At 45.1% G+C, this 24,213-nt stretch overlaps 1 protein-coding gene across 1 annotated transcript in view; it reads left to right on the top strand.

Moving 5' to 3' along the window:
- The window catches only part of LOC131709230 (C-type mannose receptor 2-like), a 39,076-nt gene that overhangs the window by 5,793 nt on the left and 9,070 nt on the right, over nucleotides 1–24,213 (top strand). Inside the window, exon 3 of the mRNA XM_059011372.1 lies at nucleotides 16,787–17,128. Within this exon, the coding sequence (XP_058867355.1) occupies nucleotides 16,787–17,128 (342 nt within the window). The remainder of the gene's footprint in view (nucleotides 1–16,786; nucleotides 17,129–24,213) is intronic.

Genomic DNA, 24,213 nt, shown 5'->3' with positions numbered 1-24,213 from the left:
TCTCACTGTTTGCTTTGATATTTTCCACATTCTCTCTCAGAAAAGTTAATGCGGTTCTTAAAGCTGCAGTGTCCATCAATCATGTTCAATGTGAAACTAACATGTGATTCCTGGGTATGTGTGTTTACTGCACTGCTCCACTTCTACAGAGCAGACCTGGCTGCAGTTATATCTACTCAGCTCAGCACAAGCTATTGATCGGTACTGTGGGAGGTATATGGAGGCTGTCTGTCACACCTACATTGTTACAAATGTGTAGAGAACCGCTTGTCCACTTAAGATGAAAGGGACTTTTTAAAGTAAAAATAAAATCTGGGTTTATTCCTGTGGCAATGTGCCCCACCCCTGTGTGCATTTATGTGTTATATGTTGTATGTTGCGTGCGTGTGTTAATGTTGGTGTATAGAGATTGGTACACGGGATATAAACGGGTCTGTGTTTCACGTGTATTTAGAAAGTGTAGATTTGTATTTAGGCACGAGGAGAGCACAAATCACTTCACGTGCTGGTTAAATGTAATATGTGAGCACGGGGTTGCACAGAATTAATTCACGTGCTGGGATTCAAGTGAATAATTAATTAGTAATTGAATCCCAGCACAACAGTATATATAGAGACACGTAGCATGCAGTCGGGGTTCATGAGTGGAGAACGGGAGAGAGAGAGGAGTTAAAAATTAAGGAAAAGAATAATAGTGTTTTCACTCACCGTGTTTGTTTGTCTCCGTGCACCGTTTGTTAAGTGTCTGTTCGTTTTTTGTGTGTCTATTTATTTTGGCGCAAGTGCCGTGTCCAGTGTTTTTGTCTGTTCAAACCTTTTATTTTCTGTTCTGTTATTAAATGCTGAGCGCGATCACGCGCTCAGCCTCCCCAAACCCCAAATCTCTGTCTGTTTATTTCCTGCATCTGGTCTGACGCCACCCACTCCGGCCGTCTTTGTGACACGTGGTGTCCTGCGTGGGATCTACAGCGCCTCCAGGACTCAGACCAGAGCAGGAACAGCATTTTTGGATAAAAAAAAAAAAGAGAGAAAAAAAAGAGGGGAAAAAAAAAAAAAAATGGCAGAAGACGCAATCAAAGTGCGGGACTGGATGCTGGAAAATGCTGGGCTGGAGGCCCAGTCTATACCAGTAGTCGTCCGGTTCCTGCGATTTATGGATAGGGAACAATGGGAGGCTTACGAGAGGGAACAGACCGTAAGCACCTGGGAGGAAGGTGTGGGGTTGGTCCTCAGCTACCTGGAGGCAGTTATAAGTGGAACAACAGCCCAGGTAGCAGGTCCACCAGCAGAGGAAGAATGCCTGCTGTCCCCGTCTCCACCAGCAGAGGAAGAATGCCTGCTGGTTTTGCCTCCACAGCCCAAGCGGGAGGAGCCTGAGCGTCCACAGCCCAAGCGGGAGGAGCCTGAGCGTCCACAGCCCAAGCGGGAGGAGCCCGAGCGTCCTACGCCTGAGTGGGAGGAGCCCGAACGTCCTACGCCTGAGTGGGAGGAGCCCGAACGTCCTACGCCTGAGTGGGAGGAGCCCGAACGTCCTACGCCTGAGTGGGAGGAGCCCGAACGTCCTACGCCTGAGTGGGGTGAGCCCGAACGTCCTACGCCTGAGTGGGGTGAGCCCGAACGTCCACAGCCCAAAAGGGAGGAGTCGGTGCGTCCACAGCCCAAAAGGGAGGAGTCGGTGCGTCCACAGCCCAAAAGGGAGGAGTCGGTGCATCCACAGCCCAACAGGGAGGAGTCGGGGCGTCCACAGCCCAAAAGGGAGGAGTCGGTGCGTCCACAGCCCGAAGAGAGGGAAGTCGGGGCTTCCACAGCCCTAGGACCCAAGCTGCCAGCAGAGGGAGAATGCCTGCTGGTTCCACCTCCACCAGCAGAGGGAGAATGCCTGCTGGTTTCCCCGTCAAAAGCGGAGCCGCACCAGTTCCCTGCAAGAGAGGCAGAGCAGCACCAGTCCCCTCGAAAAAGGGGAGACTACACGCTGCTCCCACCTCCATCGGCAGGAGACTACACGCTGCTCCCACCTTCACCGGCAGGAGCAGAGCAGCCGGAGCTGCCTCTGCCTCCGCCACCTCCACCGGCAGGAACAGAGCAGCAGGAGCTGCCTCTGTCTCCGCCACCTACACCGGCAGGAGCAGAGCAGCAGGAGCTGCCTCTACCTCCGCCACCTCCACCGCTTCCTCCACTAGGAGCAGAGGAGCAGGAGCTGCCTCTGCCTCCACCACCGCCAGGAGCAGAGGAGCAGGAGCTGCCTCTGCCTCCACCACTTCCAGGAGCAGAGGAGCAGGAGCTGCCTCTGCCTCCGCCACTGCCAGAAGCAGAACAGCAGGAGCTGTCTCTGCGTTCCGTACCTCCACCACAGGGAGTACGGTGGCCGGAGCCCCAGAAAGGGGAGCTGTCGGCCACGAAGAAGGGGGAGGAGGTCTGGAGACCACCAACCCCAGCAGCAGTTTCGCTGCCGGAGATCGTGGGGGAGGTCCGGAGACCTGCTCCCACTGCAGCAGTTTCGCTGCCGGCAGTACTGTGGTCGGAGCCCCACCAAGGGGAGCTACCGGCTACGAAGGAAGGGGGAGAGGTCAGGAGACCAGCATCCCCCGCAGCAATTTCGCTGCAGGAATGGACCAGCATGCTGTCAGCCGTGCCACTACCGGCAGGGGTGCTGACAGCATGGCCAGCCATGGGCCCACTGAAGCCTCCCTTCCCAGCCTGAGACATTGTCCTGGACTGCTGGATTTTTAAGGGGGGAGGTGGCCGTTGAGGCCATGTGTGCTGCGCACAAGGGGGGGTATATGTGGCAATGTGCCCCGCCCCTGTGTGCATTTATGTGTTATATGTTGTATGTTGCGTGCGTGTGTTAATGTTTGTGTATAGAGATTGGTACACGGGATATAAACGGGTCTGTGTTTCACGTGTATTTAGAAAGTGTAGATTTGTATTTAGGCACGAGGAGAGCACAAATCACTTCACGTGCTGGTTAAATGTAATATGTGAGCACGGGGTTGCACAGAATTAATTCACGTGCTGGGATTCAAGTGAATAATTAATTAGTAATTGAATCCCAGCACAACAGTATATATAGAGACACGTAGCATGCAGTCGGGGTTCATGAGTGGAGAACGGGAGAGAGAGAGGAGTTAAAAATTAAGGAAAAGAATAATAGTGTTTTCACTCACCGTGTTTGTTTGTCTCCGTGCACCGAAAGCATAAGGAAGCATGGTCAGGGTACAGACGAGTACAAACATGGTAAACTGCTGAATTACTGTGCAGATTTCCCATGGTAAACTTCTATATATAGAAACAAGCTTAGTTTTATTTCTGCTTTCTGTTTTTGGGACCCTTTCTTTTCGATCTACGTGTTGGTTTGTTTTCGCTGTGCTCAGGGTCTGCGCTGCATTTAATGCATCACATTCAGTTTGTCCTGTTTGTTTTCGCTGTGCTCAGGGTCTGCGCTGCATTTAATGCATCACATTCAGTTTGTCCTGTTTGTTTTCGCTGTGCTCAGGGTCTGCATGTGTTTAACGCATCACATTCAGTTTGTCCTGTTTGTTTTCGCTGTGCTCAGGGTCTGCGCTGCGTTTAACGCATCACATTCAGTTTGTCCTGTTTGTTTTCGCTGTGCTCAGGGTCTGCATGTGTTTAACGCATCACATTCAGTTTGTCCTGTTTGTTTTCTCTGTGCTCAGGCTCTGCGTGTGTTTAACGCATCACATTCAGTTTGTCCTGTTTGTTTTCGCTGTGCTCAGGGTCTGCGCTGTGTTTAACGCATCACATTCAGTTTGTCCTGTTTGTTTTCGCTGTGCTCAGGGTCTGCGCTGCGTTTAACGCATCACATTCAGTTTGTCCTGTTTGTTTTCGCTGTGCTCAGGGTCTGCGCTGCGTTTAACGCATCACATTCAGTTTGTCCTGTTTGTTTTCACTGTGCTCAGGGTCTGCATGTGTTTAACGCATCACATTCAGTTTGTCCTGTTTGTTTTCGCTGTGCTCAGGCTCTGCGTGTGTTTAACGCATCACATTCAGTTTGTCCTGTTTGTTTTCGCTGTGCTCAGGGTCTGCGCTGTGTTTAACGCATCACATTCAGTTTGTCCTGTTTGTTTTCGCTGTGCTCAGGGTCTGCGCTGCGTTTAACGCATCACATTCAGTTTGTCCTGTTTGTTTTCTCTGTGCTCAGGCTCTGCGTGTGTTTAACGCATCACATTCAGTTTGTCCTGTTTGTTTTCACTGTGCTCAGGGTCTGCGTGTGTTTAACGCATCACATTCAGTTTGTCCTGTTTGTTTTCTCTGTCCTCAGGCTCTGCGTGTGTTTAACGCATCACATTCAGTTTGTCCTGTTTGTTTTCGCTGTGCTCAGGGTCTGCGTGTGTTTAACGCATCACATTCAGTTTGTCCTGTTTGTTTTCTCTGTGCTCAGGCTCTGCGTGTGTTTAACGCATCACATTCAGTTTGTCCTGTTTGTTTTCTCTGTGCTCAGGCTCTGCGTGTGTTTAACGCATCACATTCAGTTTGTCCTGTTTGTTTTCGCTGTGCTCAGGCTCTGCGTGTGTTTAACTCATCACATTCAGTTTGTCCTGTTTGTTTTCTCTGTGCTCAGGGTCTGCGTGTGTTTAACGCATCACATTCAGTTTGTCCTGTTTGTTTTCTCTGTGCTCAGGCTCTGCGTGTGTTTAACGCATCACATTCAGTTTGTCCTGTTTGTTTTCTCTGTGCTCAGGCTCTGCGTGTGTTTAACGCATCACATTCAGTTTGTCCTGTTTGTTTTCTCTGTGCTCAGGGTCTGCGCTGTGTTTAACGCATCACATTCAGTTTGTCCTGTTTGTTTTCGCTGTGCTCAGGGTCTGCGCTGTGTTTAACGCATCACATTCAGTTTGTCCTGTTTGTTTTCTCTGTGCTCAGGGTCTGCGTGTGTTTAACGCATCACATTCAGTTTGTCCTGTTTGTTTTCGCTGTGCTCAGGGTCTGCGTGTGTTTAACACATCACATTCAGTTTGTCCTGTTTGTTTTCGCTGTGCTCAGGCTCTGCACTGTGTTTAACGCATCACATTCAGTTTGTCCTGTTTGTTTTCTCTGTGCTCAGGGTCTGCGCTGTGTTTAACTCATCACATTCAGTTTGTCCTGTTTGTTTTCGCTGTGCTCAGGGTCAGCGCTGTGTTTAACGCATCACATTCAGTTTGTCCTGTTTGTTTTCTCTGTGCTCAGGCTCTGCATGTGTTTAACGCATCACATTCAGTTTGTCCTGTTTGTTTTCTCTGTGCTCAGGCTCTGCGTGTGTTTAACGCATCACATTCAGTTTGTCCTGTTTGTTTTCGCTGTGCTCAGGGTCTGCGCTGTGTTTAACGCATCACATTCAGTTTGTCCTGTTTGTTTTCTCTGTGCTCAGGCTCTGCGTGTGTTTAACTCATCACATTCAGTTTGTCCTGTTTGTTTTCTCTGTGCTCAGGGTCTGCGTGTGTTTAACGCATCACATTCAGTTTGTCCTGTTTGTTTTCTCTGTGCTCAGGCTCTGCGTGTGTTTAACGCATCACATTCAGTTTGTCCTGTTTGTTTTCTCTGTGCTCAGGCTCTGCGTGTGTTTAACGCATCACATTCAGTTTGTCCTGTTTGTTTTCGCTGTGCTCAGGGTCTGCGTGTGTTTAACACATCACATTCAGTTTGTCCTGTTTGTTTTCTCTGTGCTCAGGGTCTGCGCTGTGTTTAACGCATCACATTCAGTTTGTCCTGTTTGTTTTCTCTGTGCTCAGGCTCTGCGTGTGTTTAACTCATCACATTCAGTTTGTCCTGTTTGTTTTCTCTGTGCTCAGGGTCTGCGTGTGTTTAACGCATCACATTCAGTTTGTCCTGTTTGTTTTCTCTGTGCTCAGGCTCTGCGTGTGTTTAACGCATCACATTCAGTTTGTCCTGTTTGTTTTCGCTGTGCTCAGGGTCTGCGCTGTGTTTAACGCATCACATTCAGTTTGTCCTGTTTGTTTTCTCTGTGCTCAGGGTCTGCGTGTGTTTAACGCATCACATTCAGTTTGTCCTGTTTGTTTTCGCTGTGCTCAGGGTCTGCGCTGTGTTTAACGCATCACATTCAGTTTGTCCTGTTTGTTTCCGTTGTGCTCAGGGTCTGCGTGTGTTTAACGCATCACATTCAGTTTGTCCTGTTTGTTTTTTTATTTTCTGCTGCTTTCTGTTTTGTAATCCTCATGCCATTTTATAATATCAAGTGTCTGTCGTTTAGTGTCCAAGTGAATTTGTTTTGTTAGTTATTTCTGTTTCTTTTCTTTAATGTTTTTGGCCCTGTGAAGTGTAAATAATATGTTTTGATTATTTTTTTTTCATTTCACTGAATAACAGGTCAGTTTTGTCTTTGTGGAAATGCGTACATACAAAACTATACAACTGAAGGTGGTCTTCCGGTGACGCTCATGCGAGATGACTGCACTTCATTAACCCTCCTGCTAATACCCCGCTATTCTGTTATCATTAACCTCCTTCTAATACCCCACTATTCTGTTTAAATCATTAACCCTCCTGCTAATACTCTGCTATTCTGTTATTAACTCTCCCGCTAGTACCCCACTATTCTGTTATCATTAACCCTTCTGCTAATACCCCACTATTCTGTAATCATTAACCCTTCTGCTAATACCCCGCTATTCTGTTTATATCATTAACCCTCCTGCTAATACCCTGCTATTCTGTTTATATCATTAACCCTCCTGCTAATACCCCGCTATTCTGTTTATCATTAACCCTCCTGCTAATACCCCGCTATTCTGTTATCATTAACCCTCTTGCTAATACCCCACTATTCTGTTTATCATTAACCCTCCTGCTAATACCCCACTATTCTGTTATCATTAACTCTCCTGCCAATACCCCGCTATTCTGTTATCATTAACCCTCTTGCTAATACCCCACTATTCTGTTAAAATCATTTACCCCACTGCTAATACCCCGCTATTCTGTTATCATTAACTCTCCAGCTAGTACCCCACTATTCTGTTATCATTAACCCCCCTGCTAATACCCCGCTATTCTGTTATCATTAACCCTCCTGCTAATACCCCACTAGTCTGTTTATATCATTAACCCTCCTGCTAATACCCCACTATTCTGTTATCATTAACCCCCCTGCTAATACCCCACTATTCTGTTATCATTAACTCTCCTGCTAATACCCCACTATTCTGTTTATCATTAACCCTCTTGCTAATACCCCACTATTCTGTTATCATTAACCCTCTTGCTAATACCCCACTATTCTGTTTATATCATTAACCCTCCTGCTAATACCCCACTATTCTGTTATCATTAACCCTCCTGCTAATACCCTGCTATTCTGTTTATATCGTTAACCCTCCTGCTAATACCCCGCTATTCTGTTTATCATTAACCCTCCTGCTAATACCCCGCTATTCTGTTTATATCATTAACCCTCCTGCTAATACCCCGTTATTCTGTATATATCATTAACCCCCCTGCTAATACCCTGCTATTCTGTTATCATTAACCCTCCTGCTAATACCCCGCTATTCTGTTTATATCATTAACCCTCCTGCTAATACCCCGCTATTCTGTTTATATCATTAACCCTCCTGCTAATACCCCGTTATTCTGTATATATCATTAACCCCCCTGCTAATACCCTGCTATTCTGTTATCATTAACCCTCCTGCTAATACCCTGCTATTCTGTTTATATCATTAACCCTCCTGCTAATACCCCGCTATTCTGTTTATATCATTAACCCCCCTGCTAATACCCCACTATTCTGTTTATCAGTAACCCTCCTGCTAATACCCCACTATTCTGTTTATATCATTAACCCCCCTGCTAATACCCTGCTATTCTGTTATCATTAACCCCCCTGCTAATACCCTGCTATTCTGTTATCATTAACCCTCCTGCTAATACCCTGCTATTCTGTTATCATTAACCCTCTTGCTAATACCCCACTATTCTGTTTATATCATTAACCCTCCTGCTAATACCCCGCTATTCTGTTTATATCATTAACCCTCCTGCTAATACCCCGCTATTCTGTTATCATTAACCCTCTTGCTAATACCCCACTATTCTGTTTATCATTAACCCTCCTGCTAATACCCGCTATTCTGTTATCATTAACTCTCCTGCTAATACCCTGCTATTCTGTTTATCATTAACCCTCCTGCTAATACCCTGCTATTCTGTTTATATCATTAACCCTCCTGCTAATACCCCGCTATTCTGTTTATCATTAACCCTCCTGTTAATACCCCGCTATTCTGTTATCATTTACCCTCCTGTTAATACCCCACTATTCTGTTATCACTAACGCTCCTGCTAATACCCCGTGTAACAGGGTGAGGAGCTCTGTAAAATGTATTATTTATTTATTTTTAGAACGGGGTCTCCCCCTCCACCCCTGTGCAATTTATTGTTTTTACTTAAAAAAATCCTCACCTCCAGACGATATTACAGTGAGCTGTGGCGGCGCAGACTGACACTTTCCTTGACATGGTGAAGGACATGCTAGCCAAGGCTTTGAGGCCTGTAAGGGAGGCAATGCATGATAATGGTGTGCTCCTTCATTCCATGAGAGCAGACCTCGATGCACACAGACAGGGTGCGATTTATCAGATTTCCAGTGCGGGGTGGGGGGGGTGTAACAGGGCGAGGAGCCCTGTACAGTGTTTTGTTAGGCGGGGGTGTAACAGGGCGAGGAGCCCTGTACAGTGTTTTGTTAGGCGGGGGTGTAACAGGGCGAGGAGCCCTGTACAGTGTTTTGTTAGGCGGGGGTGTAACAGGGCGATGAGCCCTGTACAGTGTTTTGTTAGGCGGGGGTGTAACAGGGCGAGGAGCCCTGTACAGTGTTTTGTTAGGCAGGGGTGTAACAGGGCGAGGAGCCCTGTAGAGTGTTTTGTTAGGCAGGGGTATAACAGGGCGAGGAGCCCTGTACAATGTTTTGTTAGGCGGGGGTGTAACAGGGCGAGGAGCCCTGTAGAGTGTTTTGTTAGGCGGGGGTGTAACAGGGCGAGGAGCCCTGTACAGTGTTTTGTTAGGCGGGGGTGTAACAGGGCGAGCAGCCCTGTACAGTGTTTTGTTAGGCGGGGGTGTAACAGGGCGAGGAGCCCTGTACAGTGTTTTGTTAGGCGGGGGTATAACAGGGCGAGGAGCCCTGTACAATGTTTTGTTAGGCGGGGGTGTAACAGGGCGAGGAGCCCTGTAGAGTGTTTTGTTAGGCGGGGGTGTAACAGGGCGAGGAGCCCTGTACAGTGTTTTGTTAGGCGGGGGTGTAACAGGGCGAGCAGCCCTGTACAGTGTTTTGTTAGGCGGGGGTGTAACAGGACGAGGAGCCCTGTACAGTGTTTTGTTAGGCGGGGGTGTAACAGGGCGAGGAGCCCTGTACAGTGTTTTGTTAGGCGGGGGTGTAACAGGGCGAGGAGCCCTGTACAGTGTTTTGTTTATTTATTTTTAGAACGGGGTTTCCCGCTCCGCCCCTGTGCAGTTTATTATTTTGTATTTGTGGTTTATTATTATTATGTTTCTTGTTCTGATTTATTATTGTATTTATATGACAGTGAAAGCCGTGTTTATTGTTTATTTGTATTTATTTAAAAATGCATTTATATATGACAGTGAACCGTCGTGTTATGTTATTTATAAATGTGACGGCATAGCCGAATATTTTGTAATGTTTAATAGTGTGGCTGGGAAACCCCATCCACAGTGATTTAAAAACCTTGTGCAGAAGGTGGCCTCTCCCGAATTAATTAAGTGATTCATTTGTTGCTAATCGGGAGATGGTCACCTGCATAAAAGCCTGCAGCTCTCTGCACTCAAGGTGGGTTGTTAGGAGCGAGAGAGCGAGAGGAGCGAGAGGAGCGAGAGAGACACGAAAGAGAAACGAAACTTACATTAAATAAAGGATCACTGATGGCTGCTGCCCAGCCTGACTGAGGTACCAAAAACTACCTACGTTACAGCAACTCCAATAATGTTAAAACACATTCATGACAGGTACTTGCTTTTTTTTCACATAACCTCAATCATGGTCTTTCTATGGAAGTTTTTTTTTTAGCTCAAGACAAATGTCTCGTGTAAAATGCTTTTCTGAGTTTCCATTCGCTCTGTTTATTTTACTCGAGTAAACTGGGCTTTTCACTCGACGTCATGCAAATGAACGGGGAAGGTGGGGGTTGATATGTAAATCAGCTATGCCTAAAGTCCTCATGCTGTTTTTGAAGATTACTAGTGAAATTTTGTGAAAATGTGGTTTCCATGTGCAGAGACCTGCTACACGAGTGAATCGAAGCTGCTGTAATAAAGCAAAATACCTCGTGCCTGGCTGGTTAATAATGTGTTTTACTTCTCTTGCCCAAATTGTTTTTCAAATGTCATTAGTAGTGAATACTGTATCTTACGACTCATTAATTAAAAATAAACTCAGAGGTATAAAATGAAACTGACCAACAAGTATTGGAGATCACCATGGCTGAAAAAAAGGACGGGAATTAATTCAGTTAGACATTTAAGCAGCAAGGGTATTCTCAAACAGCTGCATTAATAACAAGTGCATAACACCATTCTTGGTAAGTGGTTTTATACAGACTGTAAACCCACAAGATATATATAACATGACAGAGCAGACACAGCAAAAAACAATAATTAAAAAAAAAAAACGTCCGCATTATCATTAAGGTGAACTACTCCACTGCTAACCATAAAATCACCCATCAGCCATTACTTACTGCCGTCTTGGAATCCACAGTAACAACTGACCTGCTCCCTTGCAATATTTATAGTTAAGAATAAACACGCTCATTAACATTTACACGTGAAGTGCGTGTTTCCATGCGAAGCTGGGCGTGGTTTTCCCGTGTATTTCGTCATTTACACGAGTAAATGAGATTTACCCTATCTCTCTCTTTGGACGTTTCTTTCGGCCACAAACTTGATTTACACAAGTAATTCTCCCTAACGTGCACACACATCGCCATTTCACGTGTGAACTGACCCGCATGGAAACCCCATGATTGATAACTGCACAGAGTGTAACAGCAATGAAGGGAACATAATACAACACCCGGATTTTAACAGCTTAATCTGCAGGAGGTAATTGTTGTTAATCTTGGCCTTTTTTCCACTCTGCTCAGCGGGTCACTCGACGGGTAAAAGTTCCAGTCTTTGGCTCTGGGGCTGTTTAAAAAAAGCTACTATGGATTTTTTAGTGTCCTGTCTTCATTTTTTCTTTAGTATAATATGCACTTCCGATAATAATAAAAAAATAATATTTTTGAAATGCAGCAACTGAATGGCGTTGACACAGTTGATTTTCATTGGTTAATTTGCCTTGCTCCGGTGCACACACCACTACTGTTGGATGACAATGACGGGTGAGTGGAATCCGAGCCTGATCCACTTTATACAGCCAAACTGTATGATCCGGCTCCAGTGAAACTAAACTCCATTCCTTTTCTTTTTTTAAATCATGTTAATACAATTTGCTACTGATCTTAAGTGCTAAGACCGAGATTTTTTTGAAGTTAATTTGCGTAAAAATGATGCAGCATACATTTATTATTTTAAATATGTTTTTATAATTTCTTGAAGAAATCATTGTTAATTCAAAATCTTTTATCGGGGGTGATAAATTTATCCCCCCCCCCCCCCCCCGGGATGAAAACTGAAAGTACAGAGCCAGGGGAAAAAAAAGCAGAGCCAGGGAAATCCCCTCCACCTGCCCCCCCCCCCCCATCAAACCTCACCCTGCACACAGAATAGCAGTGGAGAAAGTTATTGCAATGATGGACACCCTTAAAGGCGACATGAGGCAGGTGAAAAAGGATACGAACCATTGTCTTGACCGTGTGGAGGCGTTTCAAGACAAGCTTAATGATTTGGAAGACTCATCAAGGTGCTGCAACGTGCATGTTGTTAATCTACCAGAGGGACAAGAGGGGAGCAATCCCATCCAGTGCCTCTGTGGATCCCCAGCCACATCTCCCCTCATCTTCAGCAATCCCGATCGAGACAGACAGAGCACACTGCGTGTTGAATAGCTCAACACATGGCTCTAACAAACCACGTACACTAATATTTAAGTTACTTTGCTATTTGGATCACCAAGCTATTCTGCAGGGATCTTTGGAATCGCAACCTATACAAGTGGAGGGTCATCGCATCAGCTTCTTTGTGGATTATTACCTGACTACAGCTAACAAGAGGAAGGCCTTCACACAGTTCAGAGCTAAGCTTCACCAAAGAGGAGTGGATGCTTTCCAAATCTACCCGGCAACATTGAAGGTTTCTTATGAGGGGAAAAAACTGTCATTTGGGTCTCCTGTTGAAGTAGAGAAATTCCTAACACGTTTGACCAGCCCAGGGCCACTACCTCGCAGGAGAGCTCTCATCTTTGATCTTGCCCCCTTCAAGAGGACTCAATCACAGATGAGTAACTGTTATGCTTGATCTCTGCGCCGCTCTACAGCCTGCGGAGCTGTGTATTTCAATGGGGTTTATTAATTGTTGATTCTTATTATTAGGGGGATAAGGGATGTTTAATGTTTGACATCGCGGTGTGCATGTCACAGGTATTAACAGCAGGGAGGGGTGGGAGGAGGAGGAGGGGATCCTCAATGTTCTTCTCTTTACTACTTTAAAGCCGGTTCTGTTGTTGCTATTTTTATCACTCCTTTGCTAAACCTTGTATTATCTAAGGGAGGGGGGATCCCTCGGGCTCTGGGCGCGGGGGGTTGGTGGGAGGGACATATTGTGGGTTATTTTCTCTGTACTTGTTCTTTTGGGAGTTCTAAGTACCTTCTGTGTTTTGTACGGGTTACTGTAATCTTCCCTGCACTTTGTTTTGGTATGGCGCTGTTGGGTGGATTTTTCAATGCTTTCTTATCTATATCATACTGTGCTTTTATGACAATGGCTAAGTTCTCTGTTGTATCTTTTAATGTATGAGGTTTGAATTCGAGATTTAAATGTGCAAAGGTACTCGATTATTTATAAAGGCAAAAGGCTGACATAGCTTTGATTCAAGAAATGCATTTAAAGCCAATACACATTTCGATTAAATTAAATTCCGAGTTAATTGTAGCTTCCAGCGATGGATCAAAGACAACGGGAGCTTCAATCTTAATGGAACACATCATGGATATATCTATCGATAGGATTAATTCTGATCTAATAGGTAGACTTTTGCTCTGCTATGCTAATGTGAATAGCGAAAAAAAATGGTTTTGCATCGATCTACTCGCCTACAGTATATGAACCTGCATTTTTTCCTTGGCTCACAAATAAATTGCTATCTTTGGGAGAGTATAAGTTAATAGCGGGCGCAGACATGAATGTGTGTGTTGACAATCAATTGGACAGATCCTCAGCCAGTATTTCTAATACACAGTCAGCAGCTTCTAATGGTAATTTCAAAATCCATCTGCCAAGGATTTCACATATATTTCTCCATATCAAAAACCATTCTCTAGGGTTGATTTTATTCTTTCCTTTGCTAATATTTCATGCTGCTCTGGTAACGTGGATATACTGCCTAGAAATATCTCTGACCACTATGCAGTTGTGTCTATACTTAACCTGGCTCCCAGCCAAGGCAAATTGACCAGGTGGAGAGTCAATACTTCACTTCTGCAGAATCAGGATTTTCTGGCTCAGTTTAGATCAAACTTGACAAAATCTATTAATATTAATGTGGGCTCGGTATACAATCGAGCAATGAGTTGTGCTTCTATCAAGGGTTTTATGTGTGGTAATGCGATTTGCTTTTCATCCCATCTAAAAAAGTCGAAATTGCAATTGATATCTCAGCTGGAGTCTGGCTGTAGCAACTTAGAAAACACTTTCAATTCTCATTACAGTAGTGCTGTTGATTCAAAATTGAGGGCAGAACGGGCTGAATTGAATAATTTGTTAAAACAGAGGGTTGAATTTTGCATGCACTCTACCAAGCACAAATACTATACAGACAGTAGTCGACCATCTCACCTTCTTGCTTTAAAGTTGAAACGCCAGGAGGGTAGATTTACCATTCCAAAAACCAATTCTCCAACACAGGGGCTGGATTCTGATCCCACAGTAATTAATGAAACCTTTCAATCCTCTTTTGTTAATTTTTACTCCTTTGGCTATTCATCCACACCGTAGCGATATCTTGTTTTTTTTACAAAATCTCAACCTTCCCAGTATATCTCTGGAAGATGCAGTGATGCTGGAAGCTCCAATATTTCTCGATGACTTGTTACAGGCAGTTAAATCTGCTAAAAGGGGCTGTTCTCCAGGAATCGATGGACTGCCTGACAAATTTGCAAGGTCTGATTTGGCTTGATACAATAAATGCTGCAATTACATCTGGCGTTTTTCATTGAGATTGTAACGCTACTTTGTACTGCCCAAATCAGGCAAACATCTTAGTGAGTGCACCAGCTATCGTATTAATGGCGACATAAAAATGTCCTCCCGGCGCATCCAGTAAAAGCACTGACGTAGAGTGCAGGATGTGCCCTATAGTCTGGACATCGCCGGTTCGAGTCCAGGCTATTCCTTTGCCGACCGAGGATGGGAGCTCCCAGGGGCGGCACTCAATTGGCCGAGCGCCGCCCGGGGGAGGGAGGGTTAGGTCAGCCAGGGTGTCCTCGGCTCACCGCTCAACAGCGTCCCCTGTAGTCTGGCCGGGCGCTTGCAGTCTTGCCTGTAAGCTGCCCAGGGCTGCGTTGTCCTTTGACGCTGAAGCTCTGGCTGGCTGCATGGTGAGTCTGCAGTGTGTAAAAAAGCGGGCAGCTAACAGCACACACTTCGGAGGACAGCGTGTGTTCATCTTCACCCCTCCCGAATCAGCATAGGAGTGGTAGCGGTGAGATGAGCTAAACAAAATAATTGAGCACTACTAAAATGGGGAGAAAATAACCAAAAATGAATTGGCGACTACTAAATTGAAAAAAAATGCCCCACGCACTCGTCCCGTCCCTAGTCCTACTATGTCAGAGGCTTCAGTCTGCAGGATAAAATGTATGAATCAGGATCAATTTACGTATTCCTTTATTTCAGTTTTAGGTCCAATTTAAACACACAGGAGGCTCATTGAAACAATAGAAATGTCAACAGACCGCTCACTTGAGGAATGCAGACTGATATAATCAAACTTCAATACATGGCTGCATGTCCTGACTGATGAATACAAATAATACCACAACACCACATTGTTATAATAGGTTTTCTATGTAGCGGTTGATTTGTCCACTCCTGGTCGGACTAGGTATGACAGTATGTTATCTCGCAGCTACATGATTCTTTTTTTGTCAGGGTAATTAGCACATATACAGTGCTTATAGAAAGTCTACACCCCCTTGAATTTTTTTCATGTTTTGTTGTGTCAGTGCCTCACAGTTTCATGCATTTAAATTAGGATTTTTTATCTACACACCATACTCCACACTGTTAAGGGGAAAAAAGTTTTTATTGAGAAAAAGATTATATATTAAAAATACAAAACTGAAAGTTCATAATTGGATAAGTCACCACCCCCCTGAGTTAATACTTGGTGGAAGCACCTTTGGCAGCAATTACAGCTGTGAGTCTGTTGGGATATATTGTGAGAAGTGTTGAATTTAAATCAAGGGAAGTAATGTTAAAACTTTATAATGCATTAGTAAGACCTCACCTAGAATATTGTGTTCAGTTCTGGTCACCCCATTACAGAAAGGATATTGCTGCTCTAGAAAGAGTGCAAAGAAGAGCAACCAGAATTATCCCGGGTTTAAAAGGCATGTCGTATGCAGACAGGCTAAAAGAATTGAATCTATTCAGTCTTGAACAAAGAAGACTACGCGGCGATCTGATTCAAACATTCAAAATCCTAAAAGGTATAGACAATGTCGACCCAGGGGACTTCTTTGACCTGAAAAAAAGAAACAAGAACCAGGGGTCACAAATGGAGATTAGATAAAGGGGCATTCAGAACAGAAAATAGGAGGCACTTTTTAACACAGAGAATTGTGAGGGTCTGGAACCAACTCCCCAGTAATGCTGTTGAAGCTGACACCCTGGGATCCTTCAAGAAGATGCTTGATGAGATTCTGGGATCAATAAGCTACTAACAACCAAACGAGCAAGATGGGATGAATGGCCTCCTCTCGTTTGTAAACTTTCTTCTGTTCTTCTTAAGCCTAATTTTGGTTTGAAACTGGAAAATGAATGGTTGCCATGCACAGGCATGATGGAAAATACTGTATAGTGACTGCTGCTTTTTTCTTTAATTTCCTGGGAAAACTCCCTGGCCGAACATGTATTTAACATGTAAAATCAAACCGTGCTCAGTTGTCAGTGCTGTGGAAGAGCAGGCTGGAAATTTCTGCTCCGCTCCCTCGCTCCATATAAAATGGGCTCGCTCCGCTCCACACACCAGCCAGGCACCGTGAGCTGTCAACGCTGATTGATGGGCTATCAGGAGGCTCATTGAAACAATAGAAATGTCAACAGACCGCTCACTTGAGGAATGCAGACTGATATAATCAAACTTCAATACATGGCTGCATGTCCTGACTGATGAATACAAATAATACCACAACATCACATTGTTATAATAGGTTTTCTATGTATCAGTCAATTTGTCCGATCCTGGTCGGAATAGGTATGACAGTATTTTATCTCGCTAATTTTTGCAGCTACACGATTCTTTCTTTGTCAGGGGAATTAGTACATATATTTAGGAAAAGTCAGGAAAGAACAGCTCCGTATCTTAATTTAAATTTAAATCCAAAAAACGGTCAAAATGACTGCCTTGCTAGTGTTAATCATGTTGTTTTTTCTTCATCAGGGTTGTGTGTGCCTGTGTACAACCAGATCAGAAAATATGTGTTTGTGGAAACTGTGAAGGGTTGGTCTGAAGCTCAGAGGTACTGTAGAGAGAATCACATAGACCTGGCCACTGTGCGCAGCCAGGAAGAAGCAACACAGCTCTTAAGTATTGTAGGAGCTTCTGTCAGGGATTCCTGGATCGGGCTGTATCGTGATGACACACAGAACTGGCAGTGGTCTAACAGCGATGATGTCATCTACTCCAACTGGAGGGCAGACGTCTTCTGTGCTTCAGTCAATTCAGACGGAAAGTGGACTGATTTACCCTGCCACCTTCAGAAAGCCTTCATGTGCTACAAAGGTAAAGACATAATTATATATATATTGCAATTGATTATTCATTTATTTCAATTCTTATAATTATTAAGCATTCCTGTGAGGGGAGCTTGTATGAGTTTGCAAATCCACCCACTCCTACAGCTGCTAATATCTCAAACTATTTCAGCTTGCAAATATTTTCAGTCAAAACCCTGAATCCAAGTTGCCCTTGAAAGGATACAAAAACATACGGTTATAAGATGTGTTTGGTGTGTTTCAGAGGCAGTTCCAAAAGATACCTACATTTCATTAGTGATAGATGGATGGATCTATAACACTGTGTTCCCCCCTCCTCTGGTGAGGTGTAGGGCTGTCAGGTTTACCTTCCCCTCTGGGCTGGGGTTTGCTGTGTGAAGGTTGAAATCTTCTCTGGGTGTTCTGTGGCAGTTCATTTCTTTCAGATCCAGGAAAGTCAGGCTCTGCTTCATCTCCTAGTACCTGAGTGCTGCTGGTATTGGGCCGGGTATCTGTATATTTCACCATACTCTCCGCAGCTTCCAGGATGGTGGGCATTGAGTTGTCTGCATTTCCACTGTGCTCATGGCAATGACCTCTGCAAACAGGTTACGTATGAACAGCAGCTTGAAGCTCTTCTCTACATTGTCCCCTGGATGTGGTTCACCTGCATAGTAAAGGAGTTTCATTTCCTTGTAGAAGTCTCTTGGGTCCTCATCCTTCTTACATTGTCTGAGACAGGCTGTGTGCAGGGCTGTGCAGGGGTCACCGGGTCCTCATCCTTCTTACATTGTCTGAGACAGGCTGTGTGCAGGGCTGTGCAGGGATCGCCACACTTGGAGTATTTATCTGTTAAGGCAGTGCACAGTTTCTCAACATTTTTCCTGCTCCACTCCTGTACTGTGTCAACAAGTGTGAAAGTGTATTCTGGCCTCATGCAGACCACTTGTCAGTCCCCAATCATCGATAATATCCTGGATATGACTGATGTGTCCCTCAATGTTGATGTTCAAAATTGCTGATAGTTGACGCTAACTTGTGGACTTGGTGTAAACCATTAGTTCTTAGTTCAGGTTGAAAAATCAATAATACATAGAGCTCTTAGAGTTTTTCTTCTGGACCGTGTCCTTTTGGATTTCAACATCTTTGAGGGCCTGTCGCCCCCAACAGCAGCATAGTGGCAACTCTGGATGCAGATCTCATCTTTGAGGGCCTGTCTCCATCAACAGCAGCATAGTGGGCAACTCTCGATGCAGATCTCATCTTTGAGGGTCTGTCCCCATCAACAGCAGCATAGTGGCAACTCTGGATTCAGATCTCATCTTTGAGGGCCTGTCGCCCCCGACAGCAGCATAGTGGCAACTCTGGATGCAGATCTCATCTTTGGATTCTTCTCACATTGACAAGCATTGTCTTGCTGATAGCCTTCCAGCTCAGCAGTAGATTGACTTTGCCATTCGATGTGTGTCTGTGTGCTTTGTGTGTCCTGTCTGTGTCTGTGTGTGCATGTCTGTGTGTGTGTCTGTCTGTCTGTGTCTGTGTGTAACTGACTGCATGTCTGTGTGTCTGTGTGTTTCTGTGTATGTCTGTGTCCTGTGTGTGCTGCCTGTGTCTGACTGTGTGTGTCTGTGTGTGTGTGTGTGTCTGTCTGTCTGGCTGTGTCTGTGTGTGTGTGTCTGATTGTGTCAGTTTGTCTGTGTCTGTGTCTGTCTGTGTCTTTGTCTGTGTCTGTGTATGATATAAATTGTGATAGTAAAGGGCGTAAGCCCTTTAAGAAATGGCTGACTGGCCTCAAAGACTACATTACCCAGAAGCCCTGGGTTCATGAATCAAAGAGGGCGGGGTTTGCTGACATATAAGGAAGTGGTGTGTGGCAGTGGTGTGTGGCAGTGGGGAATACACCACCAGAGAGATCTACAGACTTCTGGAATCTCAGCTTGAAAAATATCTGTTTTGTTGAAGACTACTAGTGATTACACACATTATTAAGAACAAGTCTATTTATTTGCCATTTGCCGTGCACAACAGAATAGTTGTACTATTCTTTGTGAAAACAACACGGTTTATTTTTATTTAGTTGTAGCGGAGAGTGAGTATAATCTCTGCAAATTAGAAAGTTAACAGAGTCCATCTCTAGTATTGGCGTGGGCGCAGTTTGTGTTTAAGTTTTGAGACGGGAACATTTTTTTTGTTCCGTGTACTGTGTGGGACTCTGCAACCAAAAGACACAGACAACGGGACAGGATTTGTGGACTATTGTTTATTGTTTTACAATAAACTGAACACATTGGCTGGACGCCAGAGTTGTGTTCAGCTATCGAAACTGTTTCAACACATTACAGTTTACTTACCCTTGCTACAGCTTTACCACGATAGCAGGAGCGCTCCCCAGTTCACTTGCCCTTGCTACTGTTTTACCACGATAACAGGAGCTATCTTACTTTTTCACCGTGCTCCAGCAGAGGGAGCCAGTTTCAGCATACTTACCTGTGTGCTCACCGTGCTCCAGCAGAGGGAGCCAGTTCCAGCATACTTACCTGTGTGCTCACCGTGCTCCAGCAGAGGGAGCCAGTTCCAGCATACTTACCTGTGTGCTCACCGTGCTCCAGCAGAGGGAGCCAGTTCCAGCATACTTACCTGTGTGCTCACCGTGCTCCAGCAGAGGGAGCCAGTTCCAGCATACTTACCTGTGTGCTCACCGTGCTCCAGCAGAGGGAGCCAGTTCCAGCATACTTACCTGTGTGCTCACCGTGCTCCAGCAGAGGGAGCCAGTTCCAGCATACTTACCTGTGTGCTCACCGTGCTCCAGCAGAGGGAGCCAGTTCCAGCATACTTACCTGTGGGCTCACCTTGCTCCAGCAGAGGGAGCCAGTTCCAGCATACTTACCTGTGTGCTCACCGTGCTTCAGCAGAGGGAGCCAGTTCCAGCATACTTACCTGTGTGCTCATCGTGCTCCAGCAGAGGGAGCCAGTTCCAGCATACTTACCTGTGGGCTCACCGTGCTCCAGCAGAGGGAGCCAGTTCCAGCATACTTACCTGTGTGCTCACCGTGCTCCAGCAGAGGGAGCCAGTTCCAGCATACTTACCTGTGGGCTCACCGTGCTCCAGCAGAGGGAGCCAGTTCCAGCATACTTACCTGTGGGCTCACCGTGCTCCAGCAGAGGGAGCCATTGCCCGCAAACTCACTTTCCTGTACCTGGTACTAAAGTAGGAGGAGCACCGCTTCACTAACGGTCTGCAGTCAAGAGACCTAACTAAGACTGTACCAGCAAGACAAAGTGACTTCCTGGGGTAGGCCTAAACAGGGAATAAAAGTGAGACAGTTAGTGGCCTGTATGATCTTTTGGTGGTGGGAAACAAAGTTTGTTTGGTGTATAAAATAAAGATACTCACCAGTGTAAATCTACGAGTCCGTCCAGTTTCTGCCAGAAAAACTACGCCCTCTGGAGGGCATCTTTCACAATATATATATATATATATATATATATATATATATATATATATATATATATATATATATATATATATATATATATATATATATATAATATATATATATATTGTAACACAGCAGGGAGGGGGTTAATCCTCCCTGCATGGGAAAAAACATGTGCGAATGCACATTTGTTTAATTGAATTGTTTTGCTTTATTGTTTTATTTAATTTGTTAATTGTTTTATTATTAATTATCCCCTGCACCTGGTAATTATTGTTAAATTAGAACCAGGTGCAGGGTATTTGAAGAGGGCAGTCAGTTTGCTCAGGGCTGCTGAGGAGAGGGAGGCAGAAAAGGTGCTCTGCTTCCAAGCAGTCGTCAAGTGTAGAAATCCTGTGTGTTTTGTTTTGTGTTGTGGGGAAACGGCTTAGCCGTCCCACTTTATAGTCAGGGTGTTCCTGGAAGTTTTAGTTAGCGCTCCGAAGGAGCTAGGTGTTGTTTTTGTGTTTTGTTTGTGCTTATTAAAAAGTGCACAGAAGCGCTGAACCTCCAATTTCTGTGTCTGGGTCAATTTTTAAAGGGGCAACAAACCCGAGTGGGGGCAATATATAACACGTGGTGTCAGAAGGTGTGGGTGCCCCTACGACCCAGTTAAAAAAAAAAAGAAGAAGAAGAAAAAATGGATTTTCAAGAACTGATCAAGAAGATCAAAATAAATAAAAACACTGCTGCTCAAATTTAGCAGAACAAGAAATGGAGACTGGAGAGGGGGCTGCTGGAATGAGAGCCGAACGAGCTGGAGCTGCTGCTTCAGAGGTGGAAGTTGGAGAGAGAAGCCCTGCGGTCTCCTGCACCAGAAGAGCTGGTGCTATGTCCAGAGCAGGAGGAGGAGTCTTTCCTGGAGCCAGAGGAAGTGGAGCCGTTACCATCTCCAGAACCACTGGCTTCAGAAAAGGGGGAGGAGGTGAGGTCTGTACTGCCACCACAGCCTCAACCTCCACCCCTGAGAGCTTGTCCGCCACAAAACAGTGCGGTCCAGCAACCTGTGCTCCTGGACACCTGGTCAGAGTGCCCGGACCTCCAGCTGTTGGGCCTGAAGATCAGTCCAGAGCACCACCATGCACAGTCTCTCTCCTGGTCCCCTGCTCCACTCACCCTGAAGCCCCAGACGTCGTGGCGCAATCGGCAGACGTCACTTAAGCTCCCCCTGCCTGTTGCTGTACTCCCCCTGGCGGCTCAGACATCTCTGCACTGTGGCCAAGCCTCAAGCCTCTGCCTGCTGCTGCTCCCGACAGCTCACCAGCCTGCACAGCTTTTGCCCCAGTCATCCTGTCTGGGTCCCTCATCGCCAGGTCATCGTCCCTACCCTGAAGCGCCGGAGGAATCAACCCATCCTCAAGCCCACCCGAAGGATCGGGAGAAGATGGCAATCTTTGGACTTGAGGGTGGGTGGTTGTGTTTTAGGGGGGGAGGTGGCCGTAGAATGGCCGGTGTGTTTCACACATGGGGGAGGAAGTGTAAGATAGTGTAGTCCGGGGAGAAAACAGGACTACACCTCCCAGAAGGACATGGGCTGAAAAACCCTAATTTAATTGTTAATTTTTGTTAATTATCCCTGCACCTGGCTATCATTGTAAATTACAGTCAGGTGCAGGGTACTTAAGGAGAGCAGTCAGTCTGCTCAGGGCTGCTGCTGTGTGAAGAGCCCGACTGTGAGTCGTTAAAAGGGAAAAAGGTACTGTGTGTACGATTCTCGCTGTGTTTCTGTAAGGACGGGGAAACAGCTTAGCTGTCCCGTGGTAGACAGGGTGTTCCTGTAATTTAGTTAGCACTCCAGAGTGGAGCTAGGTTTTTGTTTATATTTGTTTCTTTTTTGTGTGTGTCTAAGAATAAAAGAAAATTAGTGCAACCGCGCTGAAAAAAGAATTTCAAGTTCCTGTGTTTGGGTCAATTTAAAGGGGAAAGAGCCTGACAGAGCCTGTGTAGCGAGCGTCTCCCTTACATATGGTGTCAGAAGTGCCCTTCTGGCTCAAAACACAGTAAAATGGATTTAAAAGAGTTAATTGAACAAATTAAATAAAACAATAAAGCAAAACAATTCAATTAAACAATTGTGCATTCGCACATGTTTTTTCCCATGCAGGGAGGATTAACCCCCTCCCTGCTGTGTTACAATATATATAGTGCCTATAGAAAGTCTACACCCCCTTTCAAAATTTACACTTTTTGTTGCCTTATAGTCTGGAATTAAAATAGTTTTTTTTCATTGATCTACACATCCTACCCCACAACTTCCAAGTGAAAAAATATTCTAGAAATTTGTAGAAAATGAATAAAAAACAAAAACTTAAATATCTTGGTTGGATAAGTGTCCACCCTCCTTGTAATAGCAATCCTAAATTGGCTCAGGTGTAACCAATCACCTTCAAAATCACACACCAAGTTAAGTGGCCTCCACCGGCGTTAAATTGTAGTGATTCACATGATTTCAGGATAAATTCAGTAGTTCCTTTAGGTTCCCCCTGCTGGGTAGTGCATTTCAAAGCAAAGACTCAACCATGAGCACCAAGGAGCTTTCAAAAGAACTCCGGGACAAAATTGTTGAACGCACAGATCAGGGGGTGGATATAAAAAAATATCAAAGGCCTTGAATATCCCTTGGAGTACGGTTAAGACGATTATTAAGAAGTGGAAGTTGTATGGCACCACCAAGACCCTGCCTAGATCAGGCCGTCCCTCCAAACTGGATGACCGAGCAAGAAGGAGACTGATCAGAGAGGTTACCAAGAGGTCAATGGCAACTTTGCAAGAGCTACTGACTTTTATGGCCAAGACTGGTCAAAGTGTGCATGTGACAACAATATCCTAAGCACTCCACAAATCTGGCCTGTATTTTACTCAAGAAAGACCACATGGAATCCCGGCTGAAGTATGAAAAAACTATCGGGACATTTGTAGCCATGTGGCAAAAAGTTTTGTGGTCTGACAAAACTAAAATGAAACTTTTTGGCCTAAATTCAAAGCGCTATGTTTGGCACAAACCCAACACAGCACATCACCCAAAGAACACCATCCCTACTGTGAAGCATGGTGGTGGCAGCATCATGTTATGTGGATGTTTCTCATCGGCAGGGTCTGGGGCACTTGCCAGGATAGAAGGGAAAATGAATGGAGCAAAGTACAGAAAAGTCCTTGAAGAAAACCTGCCGCCCTCTGCAAGAAAGCTGAAACTGGGACGGAAGTTCACCTTTTAGCATGACTACGACCCAAAGCACACAGCCAAATCTACACTGGAGTGGCTAAGGAACAAAAAGATAAATGTCCTTGAGTGGCCCAGTCAGAGCCCCGACCTAAATCCAATCGAAAATTTGTGGCATGACTTGAAGATTGCTGTCCATCAACGCTCCCCAAGGAACTTGAAAGAACTTGAGCAGTTTTGTCAAATATTGCCAAATCTAGGTGTGCAAAGTTGGTAGAGACCTATCCCAACAGACTCACAGCTGTAATTGCTGCCAAAGGTGCTTCCAACAAGTATTAACTCAGGAGGGGTGCAGACTTATCCAATTATGATCTTTCAGTTTTGTATTTTTAATATATAATCTTTTTCTCAATAAAAACTTTTTTCCCCTTAACAGTGTGGAGTATGGTGTGTAGATAAAAAATCCTAATTTAAATG

This window comes from Acipenser ruthenus, chromosome 42 (genome assembly GCF_902713425.1).
Source record: "Acipenser ruthenus chromosome 42, fAciRut3.2 maternal haplotype, whole genome shotgun sequence".
In the NCBI taxonomy this organism is placed as follows: Eukaryota; Metazoa; Chordata; class Actinopteri; order Acipenseriformes; family Acipenseridae; genus Acipenser; species Acipenser ruthenus.
This window is presented reverse-complemented; position numbering and strand designations above follow the sequence as displayed.